Below are 12,710 nucleotides of genomic sequence, written 5' to 3'. Positions count from 1 at the left end.
TACTTCGCTTTTTTACTTCTATTCAGGCTACTGCATCTTATTCTGCAGCTTTGCCAAATGGAGAAAAGGTTCCTGTAACACACATAGGAACTGTCAAACTCTTAAGATTCTCTCATTCTCCATAATGTCCTTTATATTCCTAATTTTACTTTCAATTTAATTTTTGCAAAGAAACTCGCTCAATCTCTAAACTATTGCCTTGTATTCTTCTCTGACTACTATTATATTCAGAACCTTTTGACTTGGAGAACGACTGGAATGGGTGAGGTGAAAGATGGGCTATACCATATGCTACCACAGTAAGTGTCTCCTTCAGCTCTGTCAGAAATTCTTAACCAGCTCAATTTTTCACTTCCCTTCTCAGCATCAACTACCAAAAGATGTCAGGATCTTGATCTCTAGCACTACAGATTAGGCCATTCTTCATATTCTGATTTCAATCTTGATAACAATGTTCACATATCTGCATCTTCTAACACCAATCCTTGTTCAATTTGTCCCTTAGCAAAGCAACACAAAACAAAAAAAATGCTTTGATTTCATTCATTGTGATATTTGGGGTCCTTTCAATGAGATTAGTAGAGATGATTACAAATACTTCTTGTCCATTGTTGATGATTTAAGTAGATGCGCATAGGTGTATATGTTGAGATTAAAATATGATACAACCACTATTTTACAAGATTTTTGTGCCATGATAGAAACCTAATTTGAGACCAAAGTTAAAACCATTCGAACAGACAATGGAGGTGAATTCAATATGACTGATTTTTATCTAAGAAAAGGCATAGTGCGCCAAAGAACTTGTGTAGAGACACCTGAGCAAAATGATGTGGTAGAAAGGAAACATCAACACATTTTGAATGTGGCAAGAGCCTTAAAATTTCAAAGTGAACTCCCTCTAAAGTATTGGAGTGATTTTGTTCTCGCAGCTGTGTATCTAATAAACAGAACACCAACTCCCATTTTAAATCACAAAACTCCCTTTGAAATACTGTTCCAAAGAAAACCAAATTACACCCACCTAAAGGTTTTCAGATGCCTAGCATTTACCACCACTTTTGCAAATGAAAGACACAAGTCTGACCCTAGATCTAGAAAATGCATTTTCATTGGTTATCCCTTTGGCATCAAAGGATACAAATTATTGGATTTACAGACAAGAAAAATTTTTATTTCAAGGAATGTGATCTTTTATGAGAATATCTTCTTGGAAAGAACTTGATATCAACAACAACAATTCCTTGCCTAATTCCATTCATCTTAGCTTTCCACAAATCCCTATCATATCAAATGATCCGATCATCTCATCTTCCAATGATGCCGATTTTACTGACCCTATAGATGCTAGCCAAATAGATACACCTCCACCCAATTTTTCAGACACTTCAACTCATACAGAATCCTCTAACATTCACTTAGAAAATAGCCATGATATATCACAACATCCTCTCATTGATATCATGGAACCAAACCAGCCTATTCACACGCATTTACCCCGCAGGTCTGGCAGAATTCGAAAGGCTCCTCCTCATTTGCAAGACTTCATATGTCAGCAAGTCTGTTCATCTCTCCCATCTCAGAAGTTGGACAAAAAGGGAAATGAATTCTTCAAGTAGTTTCTTTCCTCTTAGTGACAGTATTTCATATGAAAAGTTGTCTATATCTCACCGTGCTTTCATAGCTTCCATAACTAATCACTCTAAACCTAAGAACTACCAAGAGGCCATGACATCTCCTAAATGATGTGCGGCCATGAAAGCTGAGATTGAGGCTTTGGAACTTAATGATACTTGGGTTTTGATGGATCTACCACCTGACAAGGAGGCCATAGGCTGCAAATGGGTATACAAAATCAAATTCAACGCCGATAGGAGCATTGAGAGGTTCAAAGCGCTACTTGTGGCAAAGGGGTACACTCAACAAGAAGGGCTCGACTATCACGAAACTTTCTCCCCTGTGACTAAGTTAGTTAATGTTAGAACCTTGTTAGCAGTGGCATCAATCAAGGGCTGGAATTTGTGTCAATTCGATGTAAACAACGTCTTCTTACATGGTGATTTGGATGAGGATGTTTATATGGAATTGCCCCCTGGATATTCAAGTGACAGCGGCAATAAGGGTCTGCAAACTTCGCAAGAGCTTGTATGGATTGAAGCACGCTTTGTGTCAATGGTACTCTAAGCTTTCCAACTTTATTGTTAAGCAAGGGTACGCACAATCAAAGGCTGACTATAGCTTATTTACTAAGTCCACTAGTGGTTCTTTCACAACTATTTTAGTCTATGTTGATGATATAATAGTGGCTAGAAATTGCATCGATACCATCAATGATCTCAAGGTCTCCCTCAATGACAAGTTCATAATCAAAAACCTAGGTAAGTTGAAGTATTTCCTAGGGATTGAAATGGCAAGGTCTGAACGTGGCATCCATATATGCCAAAGAAAATATGCTTTGTATATTTTAGCAGACTCGGGCACCATTGGTTCCGCTCTAGCCAGGATTCCTCTTGATTAGAATGTGAAACTTAGTAAGGAAGAAGGGGAATTACTCGCAGACCCGACACTCTACAGAAGGTTGGTTGGAAGATTACTTTATTTGACTATTACTAGGCCCGATCTTGTATTTTCAATCCAGTTGTTAAGTCAGTTTATGGACAATCCTAGGATGCCACATCTATATGCTGCTCATAAAGTATTGCGACACCTCAAGAGAGCACCTGGACAAGGGTTGTTTTATCCCACAAATTCGAAGTTGCAGTTGGAGGGATATTGTGATTCAGATTGGGGGGGGCTTGTCTAGATACCGGACGATAAGTAATGGGCTACTGTGTATTCATTGGCACTGCTTTAGTCTCATGGAAATCAAAGAAACAGCATGTTGTATCACGATCCTCTGCTGAAGCAGAGTACAGGGCAATGACAAACATTTGCTGTGAACTAATTTGGCTCTTGTATTTGTTTAAAAATTTACAGGTCACAGACCCTCAAGCAGGGCTCTACACCGTGATAATAAGTCTGCAATTCATATATTCATAAACCCACTCTTTCATGAAAGGACCAAGCATATAGAACTTGATTGCCATCTTGTTCGAGACAAGATACAAGATGGTAGCATCATCACTCAACATGTTTCTAGTACATCACAAATTGCAGGCATATTAACCAAGGCACTAAGTTCCCAAAGCTTTTACTCTTGTATGTCCAAGATGGGAGTAGTAGATATCTACTCTCCATCTTGTGGGGGGCTGTTGAAGCCAAAAAATATTGCAAAGATGCAGAATCAAAATACCATTGAGAGGCAAGCCAGCTGTGCTCAATGACAAGGCAGCAACAAAAAGGCAACAACAAAAATATTCTTTTCATTATTTTATTCTTTTTATTTTTGATGTAAAGTATTAACAGAAATATGCTTTGTATAGAATTAGTTAGACGAAGATTCATTTACAAGCTGTATATATTTGACATTATGTTCATTGAAGTAATCTATCGCATAAGAGAAATTCTTTCAGCCCAGCACTTTCTCTGCTTCAGTTCTTCACTCCCCAAAATCCAACAACACCTCCCCCCCCCCCCCCCCCCCCCCCCCCAACAACAAAAAATAAAAAAAGACCTCAACTCTCTCCAGACTCCAAATAAAAAAATTAAAAAAAAAAAACTGTAATGTGACCCAAAAATAGCACAAGGCGCAGCAAGATTAGTTTTGCTTCATTTTGCGAGAGAATTTGATGTAATTTACTAACTTGTTGAGGGCTTCACCACTGTCAATGGCCTCTCTGGCTCTATCCAAAGCCAAGGATATGTCTTCTGCACCATCACAGCCCAGGAGATGATCCACCATCCCAGCATTCAGCACGATCCTATCATATGCTGGTCCTTTTTCACCGCTTAGAGCTGCCAAACCCAATTCGATATTCCTCAACACCTATAATAGCAAAAGGTGTTATTTCTTGACACACTGAATCGTGACAAAATTAATGTGTGCACATACTTGTCAAAGGATCAACACCAAGAAAAAAGAAATAGATATAAAAAGAAGAAAAAAGACGCGCTGTGGCTGTGCTGAAAATTACTTTTTTAGAAAAATTGAAACCCTCCCACATTTCTCATATTTTAACCCCAGCAAATTCAATAGCAATTTAGACTTCAGAAGAAGAAACATAGACGAAGTTCAATTGCTTGGTTTCCAACATCTATAATATTTGGTATACTAGAATGGAATCCATAAAAAATGAACAGAAATAAAAAATTATATGAAAAATATGTAGCAATACAGTTATCAATCCCATTCCATTTCATCCAATTCCTTCGAGCAGCTTGGGCACAAAACATTCCCTTAATATATAATATGGAAATATATTTTGACTTTGAATTACACGTAAATGATTTATAAATGTAATTTGAAGTTCTTTGCCTTCTCTGCAATTTTGCAAAAACTTTTCGTTAGGGGAGAAATCATATATAGGATTCTAAAGCTCAACATGACCCTTCAAAGGAGATGTATGGCATACATAATTAGCTCACAGACCATTGAGATTCCCCACTAAATAGGAGTACCAGGAATACCAAACCTTGCAATTTCACTTCACTGCTTTATTAATATAGGTTTCAGACTCGAGACTCCCAAAATTTCTGAAGTTGTGTCCAATAAAATATTAAGTGAGATTTGCTAGATAGAAGAGAGCAGCCTGTGAATAGATTCTACTGTTTGAAAGCTACAGCAGTGTAAGCTAGTACAAATTTTCACACGATGCCCTATTATTATTATTATTATTATTATTATTATTATGTTTTTTTAAGATGCAGAATTCTAAGCAGATCTTCAGAAATTGCTCAATGGTGAAATCAACTAAAGTTCTGATTAGCTATGGCTTTTTCAAGTGGGAACAAAAAAATTTAACCAAACAAAAACTTTGTGAACCAATACCTTTGCATTCAAGACCATATTCATAAGCACAACTGAAAAGCAAAGCCAAACTATTTCAAACAATTTATACTGACAATGGAGAAGGCTCTGAGTTTGTGTAAGTTTCAAGAATGAGCAGAGCAATAAAAAAAAGAAAATAATCAAAGGAAATTCTTAATTACCGATCTATCAGTTCTCGGAGTTTCAGTGGGTTCAAAACCATAATCTTTTGCATTAACCTCAACATTGAAACTCTGACGGGACACCCCTGCTTACAAATATTCAGGCCTTGTTTTAGAGCTACAAGAACAGTGCCAGAATCTAATTCACCTGATACAGTGCATCGTGGGGCATTCAGCAGAAACTTGAAACTACATTTTAGACTTCTTTTCCCCAAGAGAAGTTATATCCTTACGCTCTGTTTGGATCAAGAAATTTTATTTGAAAAAAGAAGAAAATAAATAAGGAAGAAACTCATATTTCATTGTATTTTCATTCTATGTTAAATTCTATTCAAAATGAAAAAAAAAATAATATGATTAAAAATTACGAAAAACTAAATATTAATTGTGTATAAAATCAAAATTGTGTTTATAAATTGATACATTTTTTATTTTTATTTTTCTTACTTTTTTTGATAACCAAACATAAAAATACAAATTCCTTCATATTTTCCTTTCTTTTTCTCAATATTTTCCGAATTCCAAATGAGGGTCTTTTTGCTATAATTTTTATTTACTATTTTTTATTTTTGTTTCTACATAATGAAAAAACATATTACAAAAATTCGTTTGTTTATGTTGCTAGTTTTTTGTCTCTATTTCTATTTTCACCTGTTTGCAGAAAAACTAAAAACTATATTTTATGATTTTTAGTTATTTTAGCAACCTATTGCCAAAATCCAAAATTATTTTTTTTTCCTGGATTAAACCATTCATTTTATACATACTTATTAACTAAAATTAAAATGATCATTAATTAAAATAAAATTTTCCATATATTTCCAAAAAAGATTTAAAATCCAATAATAAAATAATTTTACTATTTTTGCAATTGTCATGTAGATTGCTCTTGTAAAATGAATTTTGAAATATAATAATTAACTAAAATACTGTACTAATTTTTATTTTCATTATAATATTTTCAATGTCTTATTTTATACTTTTATTATTTTAATCATATTTTTCTTAATTGTTATTTAATTTAAGGAAAAAAAAGAATTTTTGCTTAATCAAGTTTTTAATTTTTTTTAATTTCAAAATATTAACCAAATAGGTCATTGGTTTTTAATTTTTAATTTTTATTTCTAATTTTAAATTTTTATTTTCATAATTTTCTACAATGATACCAAAGGAACACCTGCACACACACCCACAGCTCTTGGGAAACAAAAAATGTTACTGAAAGATACAAACCATCAACTTCAAGAGCAGATGCTGCACTCAGTGAACGGAAGCCTGAACAGTAGTTGACAGGAAGTCCTTTAGAAGCATTCACGGATCGCAATCTTGTTGTCATTGTGAGGGCCCCCTCCTCACCCTAAACTGACGGCACAATTAGAGTATAAAAAGGCAGTTCTGTTGGGATACCCACATAGTTACGCTAATCAAAGAAAAGAATCAAGGAATTTAAGCAATATTTGGTGCATCAATTTCAGAGTTTAGATTTGAATTTGAGTGCATTTGAACAAAACGCAATTAAATTTCATATTACATTTTGTCTAAATTCATTCAAATCCAAATTCAAGCCTTCTCCCAAACATAGAGTGACTGTATTTTAGTAAATATATGTTGCTTTAAATTTGAAGATTTTCTATTCAGTTCCGGGGGCATTATATCAATGACATTTAAAATGTGAAGTTAACCTTAACCACCAAACCAGAGTGAACACCTCTTCTTTTCATAAGCATTAACAGTGGCTCCTCATAACCTTCATGATAAAACCCAGCAACAACTGCTTCCCTTCCTCGAGCCTGTTCAAAAAATACAGCACTTATTTACAACCTTCTGGATCAAGTTGTGTCGCCAATTAATTCTTTTAGAACCAATCATTTTCATCAAAAGCATGTACATGCATGCGCATGCTTGCAACTTGGGTATCATAATGCCAATACATTTTCCAAGAGGAGCCAGAGCACAACTTCCATTTTCATTGGCGAACAAAAATTAATTTGCTTAAGCTACTGTATGCTTTCAGAACGAGGAGCAAAAGTGAAAACCTATTCATGACTACTGCAATCAAAACATAATGTGGCTCACCCTCACAAATTGCTGAACCTTCTCAGAAGTAGCCAGTGATGGGCGTTTCTTTATATGCTCCCTCAACTCAATTAATGAATATCTGCACAAATTTTCAACATGGTGTTAGGACCTTCATTTTAGGTCTAAGGATATATGACATTAGTTATTACACCCAGCCTAAGCTTAAACAGACAAACTTAGTCTTCCATGTATTATAGTCTACTTGCAACGGTGAGAGCACATGCGCCACCATATTAATAATGATTGAAATTCAAACTTTCTTCCCAAGATAAAACACATGTGAGAACAAGAGTCTGGCAAGAGCCAGAATGAGAACATATCACAAGCAGTTTATAGCCCATAAATCAAGAAATAGCAGGGTCAGCAGAACTAGGGAACCTTTTTTTCTGGGAAGGTTATATGTGGAAGGAAAGTTTTATAAACAAAAATTAGTTAGTAAAAGCCTAGAACCATCAATTTCAAATTTAATAGCCACCTAACAGCATTAGAGGACCTTTTGAAGAGATATTGACTGTCAAAAACAGCATTGCAGTGCCACCTTTAAATATCGGAGAACTTTGTATAATTCTACAAGGCCTAGTGTAGAGTTGTTTATATTGTTCATTGAACAAACATAATTTTCTTTAGCCCAAAGAAACAAATGATTCCTGCACGACATGAAGGGGTCAAGCAAGATGTCTCCATTTCCATGCAAGGAATAGAAAATAGAAAGGCCCAAAGGAGATTTTGTTAGATTTGCATACAGGGAAGGGCGAGCTTCACGCAGACTCGTGTAGGCAAAACCAACCTCCTCATCCTACAATAGCAGTTTCGAAAGTCAACAGTTGTGGAAAACCCAAAAAAAAAAAAAACATTTGAGAAAAGGTGCAAGCAATGGCACTGCAAAAATGGAATGCAGGAACCAAGCAAACCTCAAGAAGTTCCTTTGCTTGCAATGGAGATAAGTATGTATTTGCGCCCATGAACTTCAGCATTTGTTCTTCAGTTACACCCCCCTGAAAACAGAAAAAGAGTATGAATGATCACTAGATATGATACAAACAGACACATATATGGAAACGGGGAAAAAAGTTCTATAGTTCACTATGGATGTGATTAGATAAACATGTATGGAGGACACAAAAGATGGTATTTTTCTCAATGAAAAAGATTCTCTTAGTGCTGATAATAATGAAGTATAATATGTACTAACTCAGGTGACATGACTATCAACACTGGCAACATCAGCACCCATGTTAGCAGTAAGCAATAAATTTTCATGATAAAAATAAAACAGAAGTGTTCTTTAAAGGTGAGCTTTCCTAATCACAAAAGTATAAAGAAAGCAGAAAAAACACTGAATGCAATAATTCAGATGATGCAGAGTTTGTCTTGGGTGCTGAGATGCATAACCAGCAACATCAACATGCTACTGAATAATAGCTTTTCAGGATCAAGTTAAGGAAAAATAGTCTGCAGTTCAAGCTGCAGTAAGGCAAATTGCTGACCTTAGGAGGCATCCATTCCACACCATGAAGCAAGCAAGATTCACCATAACAGGATCTAACTGCAGCAACAAACAATGTGCTCCTGAAGTAACGCGTGTTTCCATCATATGGGTCACCATAATGAGTCAATGATCTAACATCAGCAACGGGCACAGGACCTGATTATCACTAGATACTAATTTAACCAGCATAACAAACTAGTGACATTGATATGATACCCCGAGACTCATTAGCTAACATGACCAACTAAATGGAATACGTTACCATGCTCATCATCAAATGCAAGACAGTATGCCTTAAGCTCTCGATCCGTCTCCAGGTTCATACGTTGGCCAATTAGAAATGCAGAAAGCAATGACTCTCTAACTCCAGATGATTTCACATTTTCAAATTTCAAAGGAAGAACATCTTTTAAAACACCATGGACCTCCTCGTATCCAAGATGACCTCCCGCTAAAACTTCCCTAAGGGCACCAACCAGTCGCATTTCAGTAGTATCATTACCAACATACTGAGGCCCAATTGAACTCCCAACTCCCATTAAAGAACCTTCAGGATCAGCTATGAAGATAACATCCGGTGGAAGTGCTTGAACCAGGAGTGGCCAGAATGTATTCATTGCATGTATTTCCCCTTCACTCCACTGAGTTGCTTCTGGAAAGGCATTTGCACGGATTGTCATTGCAGAAAAAAATGCTCCAAGCTGTGCTCTAGAAACTTCCTCTTCATCTTTGAGTTCTCCCCTAGCTGGAAAACATGAAGATGTTATAATTTATAACCTCAGCCCCAAAAAATATACTTGAGATTTCTGGTAGAATCTATTCAGCTACTAACATTAAATTACAAGTACCCTTCCCAAGCATGATTTTCACTATCAAGTTCACCAATCACCCCTACCCACACCCCACCCTCCAAAAAAAGAAAGGAAAGATAATAAAGGATAAAAGACACTAACCACCCTCGAGGCTTGGTGAACAGACACAAACCTCCCCTTAAGTTTTAAAAAACTCATGGATCTCTCCTAAGGCTTGGCAAAAGACATGAATTTCCGCGGAGGTTTCAAAAATTCGATGCACCTCCCTTGAGGTTTGCCAAGGAACCTTGATCTACCCTGATATTTAGCAAAAAGACAAGCTAAGTGTCTTAAAAATCAAATGTCAAAAGAGGCCTGTGAGATTTTTGAAACATCATAGGAATTCAGTGTCTTTTTGCCAAACCTGATGGGAACTCCCTGGGATATTTGAAACCTCAAATGAGGTATGCGTCTTTTTGCCAAATCTTAGGACAAGTCAGTGTCATTTGCCAAAATAATAAATAAATAAACAAGGAAAGAAATTCAAAAGGCACCCACAATTGACAAGGATGAGGCCGTAGAATTGTGACCCATTCATGAAGCAACTAAGGGGTCATTGTGATGCCCTTTTTGTTTTCTTGCCATATGCCTGACGAGAGGACAAAAACCAACAAAGCGAACCTATCACTGCTTATCTGAGTCCTAAAGAGAATAGATTTAGAGCCCTCTTTATGATATTATCTGAAATTACTCAATGAACACAATATTTCTTTAGTCAAGGAGGGTATTTTACAACAAAGATTTGGTTCAAGGAAGTTTTGTGCAAATTGGTTATTATGAAATAATTATAATTTACAGTGATAAAGTTCGAGCCATACATATCATGTGCAATATAAGAGATCGAGAGAGAACTAATTTCCAATGATTAGCATAATTGAAAATTTAAACAAAAAACCAAAATGCAAATTTGGTGTGTGGGAAGGAAGGCAATCAAATTTGTGGTTTATCCCACTTGGGTTGCAAAATTACAACTGGAATGGAATTCAAATTCAGACCGTAATTCTCATTTTCATGTTTACTTAAATGGGGGTGGAGTCGCATTCTAGCTAGAATGCTACTTCACCCACATTTAATGAAATGTTCCTCCTCTATTGGGAATTATAATCCATTATTGAATTTTTTTTAACAACTGTTATAGCCCCTGCTAAATAATAAATTAAAAAAAAAAAAAAACAAACAAACATGCACAGGCTGACCATCTTTCAACCATGCATGGTTGATAATACTACTAACGAAAAATCATAATAGCAGTAATAAGAACAACTGAACTACGACTACAAGAACGAAAAAAATACTATTGTTATTGTTAAAAAATTATTATTATTATTATTATTATTATCACTACTAGTTCTAAAAATCATAAGGAAACCTACACAAAAATATCATTTATTATTATAAAAATATAAAAAAAATTTATGATCTAAAAAAATGCAGAAATTTTCAACAAAAAATAAGGTTGAATTGAATAATAATTTTGCTTTAGAAAAAATGGTTTATTTTACATTCCATTATAGCCACCATTGAAAATTGTCAAATGTTGGAAACAAATTGAAATTGCAAAACCAACAATCTTCCTGTGTTACTAATCAAAAGCAATAATAGCTTTCCAAGATAGACTTCACTCCTACCTTGATTCTATTCCTACCTCATTTCAATTCCATCCCGCAAATTAATTTCTGTGTCCCCCATTTAATTCTTTATTCCACTTCATTCCGTCAACTAAATGTGAGATAATAACATTGAGCTGAGACGTGAAGTTTTTTGCAATGGCTGAGAAACAACTGTCCTGTGTGTGTATAAGACTTTGCCTTCGTCAAGGATTGCATTGAAGCCTAGAGACTTTAAAACAAAACATCGCTAAAGTCATGATATTGAGATGGGGCTACACTAACGAAGCATACACACAAACATAGAACAGTGGACTGATCAGCACAGCTTTGCAGCTGACCAAAAAACCGAGAGGAAACTACGACGAAACAATACATCTATTGCACATTTCAAGCTTTGTACTAAATCTTGCCATCTAATTTTAGTCCAGATGAAACAAAGCCGCAGCGGAGAGTAGAAATTAATGGAAAAGAAAGCAAAAAAAAAAAAAAAAGAGACAAAAAAGAGGTTCACCGGATTTTAGAATAGTTTCTAACACTTTAAAAGCCTGGTCTTCACCGAGCGGCCTAGTCTGCGTGGGTCCCGTACAAACCCTAGCCTGAGCTTCTAACACCGTCTGATTCGGCTTAAGGAGCTTCGAACTGCGGTACGAAGAAGAAATAGCAGGATTTAGAATACCATTAGTCTCCGGAAGCCCTAGATGATCGATCGTCAGCGAGTCCAGTGTAGCTCTTACAGTTACAGATATCTTTCGCCGAATCAAACAGTCGTGGAGCTTTGAGGATAAGTTGAGAGAATTTTGGATCCGCGAGAGCGTGGAGACACGATCACTGGGATTGTAGATTGACGCCACGGAGATGGAAGGTTCCGGCTTCAACAGCGATCTCATGGTGACGTACCGGTCGGCGTCTTCTTCAGTCTAACCTTGTTCCTCGTCTGTGTTGAGGAACTCCCAGAGCGAAGCAAATGAAAGTGATGATGGCGATGGTGTCGAGTTCTACTGAAATCGTGCTGGGAAAACTCAACACCTCCTCTAAAATCGTGTTTAAGAAACACTAGTTCCCATGAAACCGTGTTCTATTAATAGACCATGATCAGCCTTGAACCCTCAGGCCACAGCGCAGCCATTAGTACTAATGCATACTTCTTCGGCCTTCCTAATGGATCAGGTAGTAAGGTAGTAAAGAGATTTGTGACTTAAATTGTTGATGCAGACACTAATTGATGAGAATGTCTCATATGTTAAAATTTTTTTCAAGAGTGGAAAGCATAAAATTCTTATTATAAGGGACTCTAATTTTATTATTAAAGACGGTAAACTTGTTAAGAATTTTACTTGTGAGTTTGTTCCACATTTGAAAAATTGAGTGGATAATGGATATTTATATACATGGTTGGACCCAATACCTAGTCGGCTTAAATTTTTGGATCACGTAAGTGTTCACTCTTGTGTATCAAGCCTGCACATGAACTCCCCCGATGCTAATAAACTCTTAATTAATGGGTTACTTTTTTTGTTTAATGGGTTGGAACATGTTTTATTCATCTTTTTTCGTCAATTAGTTATGTTTAGATAATTTACAACTATTTAGATT

The 12,710-nt window shown here is 35.9% G+C and overlaps 1 protein-coding gene across 3 annotated transcripts; it reads right to left on the bottom strand.

The window, feature by feature from the left end:
- Window positions 1-3,398: 3,398 nt before the first annotated feature.
- On the bottom strand, window positions 3,399-12,123 carry LOC131144918 (uncharacterized). 3 transcript variants are annotated; one of them, XM_058093876.1, is made up of 10 exons: window positions 11,629-12,120; window positions 8,919-9,401; window positions 8,655-8,812; window positions 8,079-8,162; window positions 7,911-7,963; window positions 7,165-7,246; window positions 6,771-6,878; window positions 6,322-6,445; window positions 5,089-5,177; window positions 3,399-3,925 (listed from the first exon to the last, which is right to left on the bottom strand). In XM_058093876.1, exons 1-10 carry the CDS (start codon window positions 12,002-12,004, stop codon window positions 3,698-3,700), a joined length of 1,785 nt encoding a protein of 594 aa, XP_057949859.1. In that variant the 5' UTR covers window positions 12,005-12,120; the 3' UTR covers window positions 3,399-3,697. The 3 variants fall into 3 exon arrangements, with proteins under 3 accessions (XP_057949859.1, XP_057949860.1, XP_057949861.1); XM_058093877.1 differs by having other exon boundaries at window positions 5,089-5,174; window positions 11,629-12,118; XM_058093878.1 differs by lacking the exons at window positions 3,399-3,925; window positions 5,089-5,177 and adding an exon at window positions 5,188-5,324 and having other exon boundaries at window positions 11,629-12,123.
- Window positions 12,124-12,710: the final 587 nt, after the last annotated feature.

This window comes from Malania oleifera, chromosome 12 (assembly GCF_029873635.1).
Source record: "Malania oleifera isolate guangnan ecotype guangnan chromosome 12, ASM2987363v1, whole genome shotgun sequence".
NCBI lineage: Eukaryota > Viridiplantae > Streptophyta > Magnoliopsida > Santalales > Ximeniaceae > Malania > Malania oleifera.
This window is presented reverse-complemented; position numbering and strand designations above follow the sequence as displayed.